General features: G+C 43.8%; 1 protein-coding gene across 4 annotated transcripts in view; it reads left to right on the forward strand.

Moving 5' to 3' along the window:
- Positions 1–20385, forward strand: part of RUNX2 (RUNX family transcription factor 2) — a 148883-nt gene that overhangs the window by 116660 nt on the left and 11838 nt on the right. For 2 of the 4 annotated variants that reach the window (XM_032184836.1, XM_032184837.1), the window contains exon 6: positions 7171–7332. The exons of the other annotated variants lie outside the window; for them this stretch is intronic. In XM_032184836.1, the coding sequence (XP_032040727.1) occupies positions 7171–7332 (162 nt within the window). The remainder of the gene's footprint in view (positions 1–7170; positions 7333–20385) is intronic. 4 annotated transcript variants of the gene reach the window in all.

Here is a 20385-nt window from a genome sequence, read left to right on the forward strand (position 1 = left end):
GATCAGGTGCTAGCTGACCATGGGAAATTGCTAAACATATGCCTGCTTGGTGTGGTAATAAGGCATGAGCTGTTTGTGCTGTCCATCTCCACCGGTTTCCTTGTTGTGGTGTGATCTTCAGCAAGAAGTACCCACCGGCTTCTCAGCGTGGTCACTGGGCTGGTGTAGTTTGAGTATGTGTTAAAACGAGTGCAGACGCTTGTCCAAAATACAATGACATTTTATTACCTTTATGGGAATTAATCAAACATTCCTTTAGAAATACCTTTGTTTCTTAATCTTTTTACCTAGCAATTTAGGGGAAATAATTAATTCTTAATAACTTTAACAGTAAATAGTGCATTCCTATGACAGAGTCCATATTATTACCAGTAAGCCCATAAACTGGTTTTGTTTCGTTCCACTTGAGGTCTTGCATAGCTATTGCATGATTAAACAGAAATAATATTTAAAGCCTGGCAGGCCCACACCTGAGTATGAAAGAACTCAGCACTTTGGGGTTCACTCTTATATTTCTTTTTTCTGTCTGGGTTGTGTTTATTTTGCTAGAGTATCAGAGTACAGGTTTCACAAATCACAGCACAGTCCTGAACCTACCACAGGAGCAGGCTGCAGCAGTACAAGGCACAGAGTTGCCCTTATTCAACATGGCATTTTAACTAGGATTCTGCAAAAGCAACCTTGAAGGGTCATTAAAAAACAAATCGTCCAATAAGCAGATGCCTTTGCTGAGGCAATGCAGATTCAATTTGAACCCTGCTTGCTGCCCGTAAATCAGGAATCCTGTCTGTTCACATTTGGATATTGGTATATTTGCCTTTTTATTCTTTTCCCTTTCCCTAATGGCACTTGAACAACTTGCTAGCGGGTCAGGTTACAGTCCCATTCAGACACTGGCTTGTTGCATCAGTGGTTCAGTATGAAATGAGGAAAACTGTTGTTTTTCTAAAATGCAACCGGTGAGGTTTAGCTTCTGTCAAGGCGAATGGCAGGAATGTGGCCAGCACCAGTGCTGAGATCCCAGCGCAGGGCTGCAGGGGCTGCGAAGTGGGAGTTAAGTGAGGTTTCATGCTCCATCACCACTGTGGCACCGACTGATCTATAGGCAATCTGTGACTTTCAGCACTGAAAGTACAGCACTCAGAAAGCAGGTCCTGTGATTTCTTTTTACTTTTTTTATTTCCCCCTCTCCCACACTCTTCAGTGATGCTGCGCTTCCAGTTCTGATCATTTATCTCATTTTAAGGGTTGTAGAAAGTAGATTTAAAGAATTCTGAGCTGTCAGGTGGGGACAGGTCCTGACTCTGATGGGAAGACTGTGGGCAGACAGTGCCTTCGGCTCCCCAGATGGAAGATGAGAATGGTACCAAATGGTACCAGCCCTTAATTCTCCTCTTCAGGGCTTGTGGGGCAATGGGCTGGATGTTGCCCTTTTGCAAACACAGGGAGGTGTCAGAAAGCTTCTCACATCACAGCATCATCATGGGGTGTGAATATGAAGCCATCAAGCAAATGCTTCAAAGACCAGAATGGGGGGGGGGGGGGGGGGGGGGGGGAAAGTCCCGTAGTGAAGCAGACACTACGCAGCTTCTGAGAAGTCTTTGTTTACTGAGGATGATTTACCCTGGTAGAAGACTCATAGGTAACTTAAAGCCGTCATCGATAGTTTCAAGAGATCTTCACGTGGTCTTTTTCAGGTTGATTCATACTACCAGTGTCTGTTATCTGAGACCATCGGCTGCAGGACAGGTTTGAAACTGAAACCAGGTGGCTGTTACTAGACTGGCGCTATGTGAGTGCCCTCCCATGGGTTGCATGTGTCTTACCTGGGACCAGCAGCACGCTGAAGCATCCATCAGTCTGTAGCTGGTGCACACCAGCCTGCTGAGTGCACCAGGCAAAGTACATGCTTGCTTGGAAAAGAGCCTTGAGAAACACCCGAGTAATAGGTTTACCGGGTGAATTGTGCCTTCAGTCCACTGTAATGTAGAATAAAAGCTACAAGAGTCAGCGTGTAAGGTTGAGGAGCTGGGATTTCTTCTGCCATTAACACCAGGGTGGCGGCAGTCTGCTCTGTTTTATGCAAATTGATTGCATCCTTGGGGCGACTGGCTGGTTGCCACTGTGAACCTCCATTTGGTAACTTTGTGTCACTTGTATTAAAGTATTTTAAAGTATTCTTTTTTTTTATTTAACCTTTTTTTTTTTCCTTCCCTTTACAATTCAGTTGTCCTACTGACAATACTTGTTCAGTTTTGTTTTTTTTTTTTTTTTTTCCCCTTTAGAAATGTGACTCTTGGGAGGAGGGAGGAGAAATGGTTTGAGAGGTTCTTGAGGCCAAAATCTGGTCTCAATTACACCAGTGTCCATTGGGGTGTAACACCGCTGGATTGGACTTCATTGATTGAACTGGGCAATCCAGATCAAGCCCTGGGCTTTTAAATATGCCTAAGAAATATTCAGAGAAGAGGAGGAGGTTGCATTTTTTGTTGTTGTTTTGCTGGGGTTGGGCTTACAACAATAGCGTGTTTACTCATGCAGAAAGTCATCTTGGCTTCGTTGAGATCATAACCAAAGATATTTGCTCTAAGTGTTTACCAAAGATAGCTCCAGACAGCTTGTTTTTTAGCATCGACAGTAGCACTAATACGGTCGGCAGCCACCAGTGCTAGAGCTGATGACTGGATTTAAATAAGTGTTTTTGCAAAGTGCATGCACATATGTGACATTTGGGTTTTATAGACTGTATGCTGAGGAGCTGTGAGCCTATGAGCATGCTCTGAGTACTGCAGCTCAGCTTGGGAAATGGAAAATTGATCTCTTTCTATAGTAAATCTGTGTGTTTCATAATTACTGCCAAAGCAAGAGAAAAACTACTTCCTCAGGGCTATTTATAGGCTTTTTCTTCTCTTTTTTGACACTTTTCCATGGAAGGAAGAGAAGTTACATTGCTAGAGAGCTGATGTCCTCGGTGGGAGAACTGGGTCACGGGGGGTTGTTCAGTCTCTAGTTTTAGGTTTATATAATCCACCCAATTTCAGGCTGATTTTTCAAAACTCTCCTTGTCCTCTAAGCTTATGCAGTCAATCGCAGACAGCAAAGAACAAGAACTGAGCAAACCTTCCGCTGACTGTCCATGTGGCAGCAAAACCCAGAGACAAAATAATCTTCACTGCTCATGATTTCCTGCTTCATCGAGGTTTACCTGGCACCACAATCAGGAAGAAGCTGCTTGTCTATTAGCTCAGACCTCGCCCTGCTGACTTGTTTCAGCCGATCTGCACCCAGGGCTTCTTCGCGTACGCAAAATGCTCCGTTGCGAGCGAGTATTATGAAAGCTGCACTTTTCTTCACACCCACACAGGCGTAACAAAAATGTTTACAGAAGGAGGACTGCTCTTAGCAATCACTCCAAAATTTTCAAGTGCAAAGTCAAATTCAGCACGGCCTGCCTCCCCCTTTGCTGCTGTTTAACACTCTGCCAGCCCTTCTCCAGGCTTCCAGGGCTGGAAGCTGGGTGGGCTTTCTCCCGAGCTGTTCAGTGTACTTTTGTGTTCGCATTTTCCCTTATTTTCTAGGGATTCCTTTCAGCAGGATTTGATGTTTTCTCTGCCACGGAGCTCAGGGGTTTCTCAGATGTTCTGGGCTTTTAGCGATTGGAAAGAGGTGCTTTGCCTGCCAGAGCACGTGCTGCTTCACGCGACAGCCCAAAGCCTCTGGCCTGCAGACCCGGGAGCTGCCTGATAGCCTGGCAAACACACACAAGCCCTCCAGTCGGTTCCATCGGGAAGATTTGTCCCGCACGTAGGAGGCCAAGGAAAACCTCTCGCAAATCTGCTCGTACTTTCTTCCTCACTAGTGTGTGCCAAGTGGCCGCGCCACCCCTTCAGTGCTGCAGCAAGGAGGTGACCTTGCCCAGGATCTTTTTGTGTTTCCTTTTGGTATCCCCTTAGATTTTCCTCATAAGTGGAAGTTCTGGAAGCAGGCACCTCCAAGGAACATGCGTGGCAGTCTCCTTCCTCCCAGGCTTGGTTTCATGGGGTAGGAAACCAGAAGCGAGGTTGGGCCCATGGGTGAATCCTCTGCTGCAGCAGCACTGCAGGGAACATCCTTTCACCATATCAAACGGTGCCGTGTGTGACTGCCTTTGGGGTGGCCTTTCACTCTGCATTTCACTGAATTTTACTCCAGGGGGGTGGCAGTGCAAATGAGGGCAAAAAAGTGTTTCGCTGCTCTCTCCTCACATGTCCTTACAAACCGTGTCTGTTATCGATGAGTGGAGGCTGGTTTTAGGGTATTTACTCCAGGATCTGGTAAAACTCGTATCTTCAGTTCCGCTTTCCCAACAGGCCAAAGATAGTGCTTGATGCCACAGGGCAAAATTCCCCACCTTAGCCATGACCTTGGCCCTGCCTCAGTGTGGAGAAATCATATTTACCCTCCAGCCTCATGTTCTCTGGCCTTTTCCTCAGTCAGTGAGCTCTGAGGCATCTTCTGATTTTCAATTCGGTTGAAAATTTTCCTTGGTATTATTTTTTATTCCATAAGAAGACATGATATCATTTCCCTGGAGCTAAGTTTCTTGCACTCTAGTTTCAGAGGGGCTCAGGTTCACACCTGAACATCTGGATTGAAAGCTTCTAGCCAAGATAAGCACCCCATTTTGTGAATGAGGTACTCGGTGCCAGCACCGTAAAGAAACAACCAACTAAATATGTAAGACAGTTAGGGAATAATTTATCATTATTATACTGAAATTTAGGTAGAAGTTGCATCACAGGGAGGCTGGGTGAATTACCTGAGTCCAACAGGAGATCGGTGTAAGGGCTATAAGTGGAAGTGTCTTCACTAACAGTTTATTCTCTTTCTTCCCTTTCTCTAAAATACTTTGCAGTTTAAAATCTCACAGTTTGGGATTCACGAGGGTTTTAAATCAAGTATAAATTAAAAAAAAAAAGAAATCTGATAATGTGCTGCAGTGGGGATGACCTGTAGAAGAAGTGTGCAAATTAAGCTAAACGTCCTAAGAATCTATGAAATGCTTTTGGGTCAACAGAAGGTCCGTCCAGCCCCATGTTCTGCCTCTGACAGTGCCATAGCAGATGATGTTTCAAAAGACCACATAAGTCTGTTCACTTTTTGCTCTTTATCCTTCTTGTTACTCACAAAGGCATTGATGCTTGTTGAATTAAGGATGTTAGGTGGAAAACCAAATCTAGTGTGGGTGTGCAAAGCAGGGAGGGTGCCAGGGTCACCCAAGGTCTTCTCACACCGTGACAACCCCACAAGAAGTGGCATGAACCTCCAGGAGGCAGCTCCTTTCCTGATGTTTTCCCCATCTTAGTCCAAAATCCTGTGAAAACATCCTCTGCTGTGATTTTGCTCAATCCTTACCTGCTATACAGTTTCCTTCTAGCACCAGAGCTGACCTGAAATCAAAACTTTAAGGGTTTCTGCTCTGGATTCAGAAATAGAAATTGAAAAGCTTGAAGGAGCTTGGATTTGAGATTGTGCTCCTGACACATCATTAATTTTAAGATTGTTTTCCCAGCAAGCGTAGGCTTTCCGTTCCCAGTTGAAGATCATTTACCATTGACTGAATGGTGAATTATAGTAGTGGAATGAGGCAGAGAAATATGTCGATATCAGATATAACAACGAGCAGTCAGTCAGATTTGAACCTGTGCCAATCTATACAACCCTAGCCTTGAAATTGTTAAAACAAAGAAGTTCATTACATTTAATGATCAAGTGTCCTTCAGATTTCTGAGGAGTTTATATTAACCATTTGTATTACTCAGCTCTACTATAAATGGCAAACTCAGGGAAAATCCTCTTAAAATTAAATTTGCAATTTTTTTTTTTTTTTTTTTTTTTTTTTTTTTTTCCTAATCTATACAGTTATTTTGCTTCAAGGAAGTATCTGCTTTCCAGACATCTCTTCAAACAAATAATGACTGAAAGAAAAAATAAACAAGGAATAGCTGAAACTACAAGGTTTTGCTGTGTGGAAGAGCAGAGAAAGGAGTTAAAAAAAAAAAAAAAGGAGTTGAATTTCCTGAAAAAGTGCCTTTGCTTGTGCCATGTGGCTATCACATTTCTGTCTACAAAGCAGGGCCTTAGGACAGTGCTCTGATATTGCAGGTTCTCCAAACTGAGTAGACATGATGTGCTTCACTGAAAATATTGGGGAGAATTTGGAGGGATGTGCTAGAGTTTCCACGAACCAGTTCAGAAATAGATTTCTGTTTATCAGGGATTGCCCAAAAACACTTTGGGGTTGCAAATGCTTTGTTTTTATCAATATAAAGAAATAAAACTAATCATTAATTGATGAGGAATTTGGTGATATCTTTATCACTAGATATTAAGTGAGAACAAATGGTTTGGGAATCCCAACACCAGTGGGTAAAATTATCCCTCCCCCTTTCTCACTTGGTGCAATCCACCAGAGAGCTTCAGCAAAAAATAAACTGTATTTATCCTTAAAATAATTTCCTCCATAGTGAGTAGTAACAAATATGTGAAAAGGCATCATTAGCTTCTGATAGTTATCCCAAACCATTTGGGTTCATATTGTTCTAATTGAAGTGGCTGTAGGTAATTGGGCCAATATCCAAATATGACATTTTTGGACAGATGCTAATAAGATTAATGACATTTTCCTTCTTGGAGAGCATTTTCAGCACTAAAAACACTTCTGTGTAATGTTTGAACTGGATAACAGCTTGACAGACGTGCCAAGTGCTGACTTTGGAGTCTTCTTGCCTATAAAGTCCACTTCCTCAGTTAGCTCAGCTGCAGCATGCCTTGTGTCTCTCATTTACTGTCAGTTTATCTGTCTGCATCCCTGAGGACTGGGGAGTGCTGGGCTCTTTTAGACCTGGACAAGAGATATCAGGAGTTTACAGAACAGCTGCTAGATCTTTCTCAAATTCTGCTCACTGCTCCATTCATTTCCCCAGAAAAATTTTACGGGGAGGGAGAAGCACAGAGCAAATCTTAAAGTTGCTGAGTCTAGAGGAGCAAGTTGTGCTTCACTGCGTTCTCATTCCTTGTAGCACTGATGTGTGTGTGTTCAGTAATCTCATTTCTTTCAATTATTTCAACTGTTGGTGCCCTAAAATTTCTCTTCCTTGTTTTTTAATTGCTCTTTCTCTTGTTTTCCAGACCCCAGGCAGGCACAGTCATCCCCGCCGTGGTCCTACGACCAGTCTTACCCATCCTACTTGAGCCAGATGACTTCACCGTCCATTCACTCCACAACTCCCCTGTCCTCCACTCGAGGCACAGGACTTCCAGCCATCACCGATGTGCCCAGACGCCTCTCAGGTAAAGACCGTGTTTCTCCTAAAACAATTATGCAGATAGGTACAGGACTGGCAGAAGCTGCCTAAATGGCTGCAGACAAACCCTAATAGGTTGGGGGTCAAAGTCCCTTTCTTTTTCGAGTGGAAGAGCTGCTGTGTTGCTCGGCGCATGTATCATTTGATTGTCACTAGGTTCATTTCAGATCTGAATATTTTTTTTACTGTGAATATTGTGAACCTGGTTCTATGATAAAATTCTTTTTAACCCCCCACAAGAGGATGTTTGCTTTCGTGTTTTGACATAATTGTGATATTCTTTTTTTTTGGTGTCTTCAGTGTTGTGTGTGATGTTAGATAGAGGCCTTTATTTCTTCAATAGTTAAGGCTAAGGTTCATTCTCCCTTGTTTTAATCCAGTAACTCAAGAAAGCCTATTTCCTTAGTTAATGAGTACTTAAGATGCCTATCAGAAACTAGCTGAGTCACTTTAGGGTAAAGATTGGACAAATTGTGCTTTGGAATGATGCAGGAGAGAGGAAATATGTTTAGGAATATAGACAAGACAGCAGCTAAGAACTGAGACTTTTTTTTTTATCAAACAAATGTACATTTACATACAGTGCAATTCATCTGTAGTGGTCTCAGTGATAAAACCATCTGTGTGAAGTAATCTGATTGCCCCAAAGTAAGATAGAGCCTGTCATGGCACACAGTCACCTTCTGTAGCTTGCCAAAAATGAGGAACCTTAGGCGAGGGTGGCTCAGTATGAAAATTCCAACCTTGCAAGTGTAGAAATATTAGCAGCGTATGCCAAAAAGCATGTGTAATGTAAAGAAAGCCTTTATGATTCATTAATGAACACCAAAGAATCAGTCTTATTACATCTATTTTTTCCATGTTTGCAAGATATTATTATAATCTCGGATTCTGCTGCCATACACCTGTTTGACTTGCAGCCAGGTGAATTTCTTGCTGTCGTGTTTTCCCCTTCCACCAAGCTCGTAGTGCTGGAAATGTTGATCACTCCACTGAGCTGCATCACTGACAAGCTGAACTTCAGCCAGCAGGCATGTAGGATTTGATTAGTTTAGACTCCTTGATTTCTTTCATCTTGGAAGAGGGAAGCTTTGTTTCTCAAACAAACAGCTGCAAAAGCCTCTGTGGTCCTAGCACGCTCTGCATTTTCAGAGATGCCAAACGTCTCCATGTGGGCCAAGGGTTGTGGGGTAGTGGAGCAGGTTCCTGTGGGTTCTCCATGCAATGCGCTGACTTGGTTTAGAAAACTAGATTGGCTTGATGCTGAGGAAATGCTTTGTTTGGCCTGAAACAAGTTCCCTTTGAGTCGGAGTCTCCTGATGGCCTGTGTTGTTGAATCAGTTATTTTTGCAATTGTGCCTCCGGCAATACCTCCAGGAGAGGCTCGGCTGGGACCGTGGCAGCTGCACCGCGCGTACTTGCCCTGCAGCCCTTGCTTGTCTGTGTGTATTCAGACATGAGTGCTTGGCATGTGGGCACAGGCAGAATGACTAAACGACCTGGCTGTGTACATTATGTGGCCGTGGCCTGAACTTTTCTGTTGTACTCCACAGTCGGTTGCCATCGCTCTTCTTGCCATTCATATTCTGGGGGCTCGACCAACATCTCCATGCGGCTCTCACCTTCTCCCAGCACGGTGATCTTGCTTCCAATTAGATTCAGAATTGAAAAAAGGGGCTTTGATCTTCCACACAAGTGCCAGAGGTTGTCTGCAGTGTTTGCTGACGTTCAGAATTATAGAACAGCATTCCTGGGTGAGCCCTGGCTCTCAGGCATCAAGGAGATGTGTTGCAGCCCCTATTGCAAACACTGCAGTTCTTCTCCAGGATTTCTGCCTAGGAGAAAATTTCCATGTACTGCCTCAGGACAGGAGGGCAGGATCTGGTCCCTTTTGTGTATAAAGTAGAGAGAAATGCAGGTTTAGAGGTGCCCATTACAGCAACCAGTTTATCCTTCACGTTCTGAGAGAAAGGAGCCTCTACTCAGTTACTTAACACATCTTTCAGAAGAGAACAGAGCTTTGATGAGGAAAAATAACTAGTAAAGGACTCTAAAAATATTAAAAAACTTCAGGCATCCTCAGTGCATAAGGGAGGAATTAGTGTTTTACAAGGCCTTGAATAAAAACAAACTTTGCTTCCCAAGACGGTGGCAGAAATCTGATTATCAAGGTTGTTAAAAATATACAAGGTAATTTTAATGAATGCCATATTTACTGCCTGTTGCTTAACATCATGCAGGAGGAAAAATGGGTAAAACTTCCCCCTTAGGCCTTGGATGTCACACCTACAGGCACAAGACTTCCTACCTGCCCCAGCTTCACATCACTCAGCCTTTCTACGAGCCACTGTGGCTTTGCCTAGACCACTGCTTAGGCTGTGCTCACCCAGGTGTTGAAAACATGCCACCTAAAAAAGCAAAGTGGTTTATAACCCAGTGGGTCTTGCTTGTATGGTCAGTGGCAACCCTCAAGAGCTATTTTTGAAGGTACTGCCACAACTGGAAACACATCCATCCCTTGACCAAAATGCCTGTGTTCCTCCCCATCCTGGGATGGGTGCCTCTCTCGGTGATGAGGACACCTCTGTTTCAACCACAGTTGTGGTCATTGTGTTGAGCATCAAAATCGGTTTGGGGCCATGGGAAGCGAGCTGACAGGGGATTGCCAACCCATTCATACATTTCTCCGTCCCATGGGAGAGGGGAAAAGGGCAGCAGGCTGCAATCCCGAGGCGTTATTCGGGCAGGCTGGTGTAATGTGGCTGAACGGGTTGTGCCAGTGTCTAGACGCATACCTGCTGGCTTTGCACAGCTGAAATGTCTGCTTGCATGCTGCAGGCACGTGCAAATGAGCGCTCATGGCAGTGTAGGTGTGAAACTTCAAATATTCATCTTCTATTCTGCAAATGGGGACCAGTGCTGTATCTGCAACTAATTAATGATATTTCACACATCTCGGGGCAGTATTCAACAGCAACAGCTGAAAAGCAGAAAAAAAAAACAACACAAAGACTAGCCGGAAAAACTCAAGCAACCTTTGGGCTGATGATCTCTCCGGTATATAAGTCTCATGTTCATATCAAGAATAAATAAAAAATAAACCCACGAGGCCATACAGTTGACTTACCTTATTGCATCAACTCAATTATAAAAAGAACAGGATTCCCCGTATTTTATTAAAATACCTGTCTGCCTAGAGTTCCCCAAAAGACAATGAAAGTTGGTGGCCTAGCAGATTAATATTCTTAATTAAATAATATTGTAGTGGAAACCATGGGAATATGTGAACATGGTCATTTTAGAGAGAGTTTTGCCTGGGGGATGTAGTCTTATTGCATGATTCATAGTGAAGGCATTCAGTTTTTGTGTCCTATGCATAACCAAACTGTATGTGGGATGGGGAGCATAAGTGTCTATTATGTAATTAATGTATATGATTCATATAAATACACATCAGAGCCATTTTACATAAAGTTTTGGGACTGATCCAGCAAGTCTTTGGCACATGCAAGGTTCAGAGCAAGGAGTACAGGTTGCGTTGCTCCTGCAGTCACAAGAGGGTTGTTGTGCAGTGGTTGAAGGAGGTACAGGTTTCCTCTGTTTAGATGCCCATAGGGTACCTGAGACAGTCACCCTGAGCTTCCTTTCGAGTCAGTGGGGACAAAGCAGCTCAATTCACTTGACCAGTCTGCAGATAGCTCTACTGGTCCCTGGTGGTGCCTTGCAGGAGCATGTTTCTGTCCGTGGCTCTGAAGTGAGTCTAGGTGAGCAGCTCAGGCACAGGCACGTCTGATCTGATAGTCCGCATTTGGTGAGGTGAATCCCAAAGCAGTGGTTTATCTGTCCAATAAACATGCCCATGTCACAGCACTGTTACGCTGTCCTGGTTTAACCCAGCTGGGGTCTGCCTTACCTTGGCGCCTCTCAGGATTTGAGCTTGAATTGTTTTGTTGAGAATATTCCTGAGAAGGGAGGCAGGGAGACTTCTATACTAGTTCTGCTCATGCTTCTGCCTAAATGCAAAATCTTGCTTTTTTTTTCTCCACCTTTGAGAGACACATAGAGGCTCAATGTCTTCAGCTGCTGGAGGACTTGCTCAGTAACATTAATACACCCAGTGCTGGCTGTGAAGGAGCCTATTCTAAGCAACAGCATTTGAAAAATTCCTATATTACAAAAGAAAGATAAAAGTGATGCTAGATAGTAGTACAAATCACCAGAGCTTCCTTTTCCAGCCCCAGGGTGACCGCCTTCGCAGACAGCTGTGTTCGTGTAGCTGGGACACGTTGCTGTGAACGGCGCAAACTGGGGATGGTGGCTTTGTGCCTCCATGCCCTTCCCATGCACTGGAGTCCTCGCAGTATGCTGGGTGAACTTTTCTATCTTTACGTTTACCATGTCATTGAACTGGGATATGCCAAGACAGGTGAGGACACACTGGGCTCAGCCTGTGAGCAGAAGTCTGCAGACCCAGTCCCCTGAAGTAAAATGGCCATAAAGGAATCTCTTTACTGATACATTTAATGGTGGCAGAGCCTGGGCTGCTTAATTGTTAGCGGGGTTGGTTCAGAGAAGGGTTGGCCAGAATGCTACCAAACAGGTCCTGCCTTGGAAATGAGCACAGTCCTGAACCTATTCCTGATGGGCAGCTTGTAGGCAGCTACCCTGTTGTGGAAGCTAAAAGGATTTAGTATTACAGCTCTGGCCAGACCATACAGGCTGGATCTAGAGCCAGAGAATGGCTCCTGCCTTGGGCTGTTTGCTAGCTTCAGTGTAGCCAAACTTTCCCATCAATTCGTCTCACTCTGCGGATATCACAGCATCATTTTGGACCATCCTGGACCTTAATCTGATATTAAATTTAAGGAATGTTCCAGTTCTCCCAGCTCATTGAGGGCTGGCAAGTATAAACTTGAAGAAAGGGAAGTCGTCTGTCTTCCTTCAGGGAGCTCAAAAAACTTTACAACCACTAACTGAATAAAAACTGTGGTCCTATGAAGTAGCTACTCCTGAATCCCTTAATTCCTACTAACTTCATTAGATATACTCAGCACATTTTGGGACTGGAGCCTTCATAAAGAAAAGACATTAGAGCTGTCTTCACAATACAATTCTCTTTCTCCCTAAGTGCACTGGGGAGCAGAGAAATAGTTAATCCCATAGCCATTGCCAGCAAGGCGTTTGTGTTAGCAGCTCCTGAAATGAATGGGCAGTTCACGCTTCAGCAATATTGTCTCAGGCTCTTGGCAAACCCAAGAAGCCAGCTCCATTTCTGGTGTGCTCACTCCACTGTGATGTTTTTCTTGGTGACTATAACAATTTTCACTCTGTCTTTTTTTTTTTAATGGAAGCAGAGAGACTCAAGGTTGTCTCTGTCTCCATTTCTCCCAGCTCCTTTTCCATGCTTCCACTGCGAGGTAAAACCGAATTAAGGCTAAGCAAGAACTCAGGAGAGCTTGGGAGGTTCTGTTCTTTTCAGAAACAACCCGCTCATTTTGCTACCCTACCTCAACTTGTAGCTTCTCTTCTTCTTCTTTATTTCTTTAATTTTTTCAGCGGTACTGTTTATTTTGTTTACCGCAGCTTTTCCATTTTTAGTCTCCTGCCCACTTGGTGCCACCTGGGAATCTCAGCACCTTGGCACTCGTCTGTGGGGTTTCAGTAGCAGCGTCTCTCCCAGGTGGAATCTCTCATTGGAGCGGTTGTCCAGAAGATATGTTGCATGATCCCTACCTCAAGGATGAGGGCCAAATTCTTCTCGTGTGGGTGGCCTCAAATTAGGCACCTATACCCACATTTAGGTGGTAAAACAAGTGGGCTGATTTTCAGACGGTTGAGTATTATAATGCGTGTCTTTAAGCCCTTTTCATTTACTTAAAACTGCTGTCGGGAGAGGAAATAAACAGGAAAAATGAAGGCAGAGGGAGAGAGTTTTATTCCTGAAATAAGGGATTTTAAAAATACCAAAAAGAAACAAGTGGAATGTTTTTAAATGGAATAAATTTGTTGCTGATACAGGCAGGAAATAGCACACTCAAATATATGTGGATGTATAGATATATTTTTATCTGAGCTTTTTTTTTTTCTTTTTTTGCAATGTGTTTTATATTTAGGACACATATCAAGATTTGCATCTGTTTCCAGAACTTGCTGCTAACAGTTAGTAATGATGCCAAAACATACTTTAGTTCCAGCTTGAGACCAAATGATATTCAGGGCTTTTTTTATTACTAATTTAGGGTCTGATATTAATTAAGGAAATTTTCCATAAGTGCCAGGCCTTTTCTGAAGAACTCATTAAAATTATATTAACTTAAACCGGAATCACAGTCTGAGCATGTTGTGTAATGATTATTCTTACTGACTCTGCTGGGTTTTGTAAACAGAATGCTAATTGTTAATGGAGCAATCGGGTGCTTGATTCCAGACATTCAAAGGCCCAGATCCTGACTCATTACCTATAGGTGTACTCCCAATAGGGTCAATAAACTCTTAGTAGAAGGCTGTGAGATTGAGCACTTTGATTTGTCTTTGTGCAAGGGCATGTGATGATTTCTCCATTCTCTCAGTGGAATTGCTGCTGGTTTTTGACCTATGGGGACAGCTGATTCTTTGGCTACGTGTGCACCCAAGCAGTATCTCTCCCACCTTTATCACCAGCATCATATTTAAAGAATTACTGAGGCCATGTGAGGCTTCCCTTGTCCTGCGCACCTCCCAGGACCACCTCCATCAACCACAATTAGAAGAAATAGGCTATTAATATTTTGTAGAGTTTTTTTTACTCCTCAAAGTCACTTACAGCTTCCAGGTCTGATCCTGTAAAGTGCTGAGTAACTTCCAGTGAAGTCAGTGAAGCAAGAAGGACGCTGTGCATGGCTCACACAGCCAGTAGGATTTCATTAGATGGAGCCAGTGGTGTTGACTGATGCCTTACCACGTGTGTATGCAGAGAGGGAATTCAATCCCATACGTGAAACTCTGTTACATGTGCGAAACCAGATAAGGATGGTTAGGATCACTTATTTTGCCCTTAATTCTCTGTGGCCTTGAGTCTTTGTTGCATTGAATTTTGTTCAATTAATTGAACAAGTTGAGTTTTTTGAAATGGTTCCATAAAATACAGGCAGGGAAGAATTTGGTCCTTTGGTCTGTGACTGGGGTTGGTACAGGAGAGGCAGAAAAGTACATCAAACCATCCAGTAGCTGTGCAGCTTAAAAAACTCATTTTTGCAAACCTTACACCTAAAAACACAATGCAAGAGGCAAAGTCTGCTGCTGATAGAAATAGCTGAAGCTGCCTTGTCTTTGGTTGAAATTTCCTGGCATTTGTGACCATGAAGAATTTGGCCAGCTCTGAGTCAGGGAGGGAACGCTGGAGCCCAGCAGAGCCTCACGACACTTTTCTGAAGTGGTTTAGTAGTAGTTGGTGGCCCCACGTTACAGCTCTCCAAGTCTCCTCCTCCACTCTTGGTGGGTGTTTCAGCAGAAAGGAAAACTGGTGTCAACCACTTTGGTTGTGAGATTAAAAAGAGCATTGATACTGGTGATACTGGGCTATACTGGTGACAGGAGGAAAAGGTAAGAGACATATGAGTGGTTCAGGCTTTCTTTGGCTGTTCAAAAACAAATGTAGGCAGCGAAGAAGAGGAAGATGAATGAGATAAAATGAAGGTGCGCACCTTTACGTGGCTCCTAAAGGATGTTATTAAGGGAGAAGGAACTGTTTCATATGCATAAAGGAAGGGTATTTGGGGATACTAATCTAGAAATCTCTTCATATTTGCTTTCAGACTGACTCAAAAAGAGTGAGGGAAAGGATCAAAGCAGGCAATGGCTGGGACAGGTTCTCCATGTCCACAAAAGTGGTGTGTGGGCTGTGGAGGGTCCCAGCAAGCACCACTGGATGGAAGCAGGCACCCACACGTGCCCTGCTGCAAGCTGCTGTCCCAGATTGATGTGGAAGGCAATGCACACAGTGCTTCAGCATCCCAGGAAGGCTGAGGCAGGGCTGTGTCCTTCACCTTGCCAGTTTTGGGGGAGAGAAAGGACTTTTAGCAATGGTGGAGCCTTGTATATAAAGCTCAGGGGAAAATATTTGCTGTAAGGGGCTTTGCACAGATATATAGGTTCAGAAGTTATTAATACTGTAAAGCCCATGTGATCATCTGCTTGGAACCCAGCTGCAAGATTTCCTCAAATTAGCTCTCATTTGAACTCAGGAATAACCTCTTTGGGAAAAAAACAACAACAACAAAAAGATACCTCAGTTGGTCTTCATTTAAAAATTTCCAGGGAAGCAAAATCCACCACAACCTTTGGTTGCAGACGTTAATTAAGCTCACTTTGGAAATGTGGGTCTCATTACTAGTCTGAATTTGTCTAACTTTAGTTTCCACTCATTTGAACTTGCTGCAACTTTGCCTGCCAGACTGCAGCACCATTTCTCAGTTCGGTGCCTCGAGCGGTTTCCCTTAGGTCTGGTTGTGGCAGTGACCGATGCAGAAAGGAGGTGGGTGAGCAAGGAGGTTTCTGCGGCGGGTCTGAGGGATGCTGGATGTTGTGGGATGCAGAACTGATTTGACTCGTGAGGAGGATGGAGGGGTGAGAAATCGTTGGGCGATTTTTTTTTTTGCTCTAGGCTCACTACACCGTATCAAATAGGGGAAGTTCCCTTCCCTAGTCAGCCAGACCTCTCCTAGGGTATCTGATGAACAGGAGATGATTTTGGTTGAATTATTGATGTGAAGCTGCTTTTCCAGCCCACCAGAAAAAAAGCACTGAGAAGGCATTTTTCACTGAATTTGTGGGCTTTTGCAGTTCCTTCAGGAATTCTTTAACCTTTCATTAAGAGAAAGACAGTTATCATCACTTGGGCTTTTCCCTACAATTGCAGTTAGGATTTGCTCTGTCAAAAACAAAGGAAAAACTTCAGCTCAGAGCACTGTGGTTCCTTCTGTATATGGCCAAGCAGCCTCTTGGCTGTCCACTTTCATGCCTATCCCATGGGCAATTTTACGAGAAGAGAGTTGAAATTGCGTTAAACCCTTGAGATTATTCAGACCAGGCAAAGCACTCATTCCTGAAGAAGCTTAGTTTTGGTAAAAGAGGTACCATGCACATTATGCAGGGATTTTGTGACCTTTTAGGGGTGCTTGTGGAAGAGGAGAGGGGTTGGTGTGCTGCTTCTTCAGCCCTGTCTGGGCCACATCACCTCCAAGCCTTCTGGCTGTTTTTCCCAAAGGTCTCTCTAACCACCCACTTGACCTTTTATCCTGTGGTGGCCGTTAATGCTTACCATAATATGGTATTTTGTCATACAGTATGGATACCCAGCTGAGTGTGCAAGGCCAGAAAAAGTCTCCTGGGGCTCTTGTGAGAAAGAGGAGCAACTGTGCTGAGAAAAGGGAGCATCACTGCAGAGAAAGAGACTGGCTGATTTCAGACAAGGGTCAATTCTGAAAACAGAGACGTTGATCTTTCTGCCCGTTAGCATCACATTTCTCCGGAACTGAGAACTGGAGGATAGTACACCTGAATTAAGAGCAGTACCACAAAGCCTCTTTCGTTTAGCTAGGATGAAAAGAGTCTATACATGAGCTCAGAGGTGCTAGCAATGCTACATGCATGGTTTGCACTTTTTATTTCTAATGGTTAGCTGGGCTGTCTCTGTCTGAACCGTAGGTATAAGTGCCGTTTATACCCTTTTCCTTCAAACAAGCATTTTATTTAATACACTAACGTTTGGTCTAGAATATTATGCATATTAGCAGGATATTACTAATCTGGCAGCTAACAGTATGTCCACCTTGTTTTAGTTTGTATTATTAGGTTGAGCAATGGGCTTGCTTGGAAAGCAGCAATGTAGCACAGGTACAGGACCAAGTGTGTAAACTGCCTCATTTTTAGCTGATAAATGCCTATATTTAAATCCATGCTGAAATTATGCTATGTATTGTTGTGTTGAAAGCTAAATGTGGGGTTGGAAGGAGATTTCAAGAACTGGAACCCAATCTCCTTGACAAGGACTTGCACGAGGTATTACCCTCACTCAGCAGTTTGGCTACTACTGGTGGTGCAGCTCAATGATCAAAGTAGTGGTTATATTTGTGAGCAGCTAATGGGCCTGTGCTGGAATCGCCTCTGACCATATGATACGCAGTGGCTGTTGATATTTGTTTGTGTTTCGGTAGTGTTGGAAAGTCTGAGCTGCAAACCATGAGCTGTAGTGCTAATCACTATACAACTGTAGAAAGGCAGGGAAAAAATGAGAGATTGGCCCTGTCCTCTCCGAGTTCACACTCTTAAGTACAATAAAACTGGTTACAAGATACGTTGTTCAAAAGAATACAAGAGGGAATTAAGGAAATGTGAACTGAGCCAGCGGTGGTTGTTCAGCATGATCGCAGTGTCTGCAGCCTCAGTAGAGCTGAGTTTCCGTAAGCATCAGTCAGAAGGGAATGCAAGGGTGTGGTTTGAAGGATGATAATGAGATAGCTCTGTGGCTATTCACCTCCTCCCTGGCTTCAGGGACAGCATGAAAATAAGCACAAAGCTGCTCGTTGCAGCTTGTGATGAGAGGTGGGCCGTGTTGGTCAGCATCCTCGTTCATCATCACCCCCACCAGCTTAGACCCAGGACCCGTCTGCTTTCTCAGAGTGGCCAGAAGTGGTTGCTCAGTTCCCATAGAGTGCAAATGCAGAATATATATGACCCTGAGCTGTAGGGGTTTCCAAAGTTGGAGGTTTGTATCTGGATTGTTGTATTTAATAGCTGTTGAGAGATCTCTCTGAATCTACTTATCCTCAGGTAGGTGGGAGTAACCCCAAAGGAGCTCCTAGATCAATTCTTCTATCTCCTGTAGGTCTGTAGGCTTGTAGTCTATACGGACTGACGTCGACTGTGTGACATGATACGTGTCCCTCTGTGCAGAAACAGGATCGAACATCTGTAGGTCATTCCTGTTAAGTGTAGCCAGCTAGTTATGTGTATCGCTGCCATTCAAAACAAAAATAAAGCCATGTCCCACAGAAAGAAATATCCAAGCCAAAAAATTTCATTGAAGCTGAAATAAATAATTTTGATACAGCTAAAAGATAAACTTAAAAACAGAGAAGGTCAGAACTAACATTGTAAAAAATTTTAGAATACAATGCTTCGGAAGTGATGGGGATTGATGAATACATTCAAAATACCTCTGAGCTCTTTAACTAGATTGCTGGCCATAAAGTGGGAGTCATCACTGCAGGACGGTTTCTGACTGACAAGGACATGTAGAGCTGCAAAAAGCATGTCAGGGGACCATATAGAGCAGAGACCTCTGCAACAAGGAGCATAAATATTTAGGTAGCCTTTAGGGCGCAGATAGCAAAAGCTGGGATCTGGACTCGGGACTGAGGACTGAAAATGAGACCTTCTGCAGAAGGTGACTGGTTTACCAAATAGGAAAGGAAGCAAGTGCCTCCAAAACACCAGGAGGGCTGCTGACCCAGAATCTGTGCAACATAAGCCCGAGATGAAATGGCTCATTGGAAGAAGCATCTCGCACAAGCTCCGCAGAGGAAGTCCCCGGGAACTGTGATGTGGATACTGGCAGGTCTGGAGGAGCCACAGAGGAATCCTGGCAATGGGAAAAAGGCACCTCTCTTCCCCCTTTCTTCCCTCTTCCTCTCTCAAATATCTCTCTTGAAAGGGATTTTTTGTTTGTTTTTGTTTTCATTTTGATTCCTGCTGAAAACCAACCCGTGATTATTTTTATGGGTGAAAAGGAGCGCAGGGGAGGATCTAAGTACCACCGGAGCCTAATTAGGAGCCCCATCGTATTAGATTCCAAAATTAGATAGGAAGCTGGGCTTAAGGGTAGTCCAAACCCAACCAATTCCTACTTTGGCCTGGCCAACGTAGGTGGGCCAGACTGGCTTGGAGCTGTTTTGAAGAAAGGCTCCTTGCCCACGGAGGAACCGTTCCAGCTGCCGTGGAGCTGGAGCCCAGCGCCTGGTTCTCAGCCGGGCCAGCCTCTGCCTCTCTGCGGCCGGCTATGCGGGTGAGCCCGAGGGGCATTCAGGCTCCAGCAGCTGAAGATGGTAATGCCGGCTGGCCTCGTATGCCTCCTTGTTATTTCAGTTATCTGGACTGCCTGTAAAAGTTTATTTCAAGCTAAGTCTCCTCACTCTGACTTCTACATGTTGTGCGTCTTCACCTGCTAAAGAGCTTGTCAGAAATGTCTAATGAGGTTTACCTTTAATCTTTGTACCTTTGCAGAGCCTTCCAACAAATGATTTCATAGTGTTTTCCAAACCATGTTACTCACCTTTGCCGCTTGGCTAATAAGAAGTATTAAATATTCGCCTTAGCCAGGAAAATCAAATCTTATGCCCATGATCACAAAACAAATCAGTATCAGGAGCCAGAAAGCAAGACATCAGTTTTAACAGTATTAATGGATAAGTGAGCTTTCTCAACTCCTAAATAACTTTTTTCTTTTTTTTTCTTTCTTTTCTTTTTCTTTTTTTTTTTTTTTTTGGGGGGGGGGAGGGGAAGGCAATATGCAACTATCTTGTACGATATCTCCATGGCGCATTTTTTTTTTTTTTTTGCCAGCCTAGTTAGAAGTCATCCCACTTTCTTATTGAAATAAAGGAAATTCAGAGACGAGACAAGTTATCCTGACTGAACTACAGGCTAGGCAGGAGTTGGGCTTTAGCAAAATGTATCTTCAGAGCCTATGTCAAGTGCAAGGCAGCGAGTCTTAATCCTCTTTTACAGAATTGCCGTATCTTGCATTTACAATGAGCTCAGCCCATGCATGTGACTGTTACTGTGGTTTATCTGAGACATGGCTAACTTGACTTTAAGTTTAGACCATCAATAGTGATTTGAGCTGCTTGTGGCAGCGCAGAAGTTGCCATACAGCAAACAGCCTAAAGCATGTTTGCGATGTGAGCTATTACAGACCAAAGCCTGTTTCTCTTTCTCATCACCAGTTTCCTGGGAGGATAAAAACCATATTCAGACTGTACACTATGGAGAAGAAGCATCT

This window comes from Aythya fuligula, chromosome 3 (assembly GCF_009819795.1).
Source record: "Aythya fuligula isolate bAytFul2 chromosome 3, bAytFul2.pri, whole genome shotgun sequence".
Lineage (NCBI taxonomy): Eukaryota > Metazoa > Chordata > Aves > Anseriformes > Anatidae > Aythya > Aythya fuligula.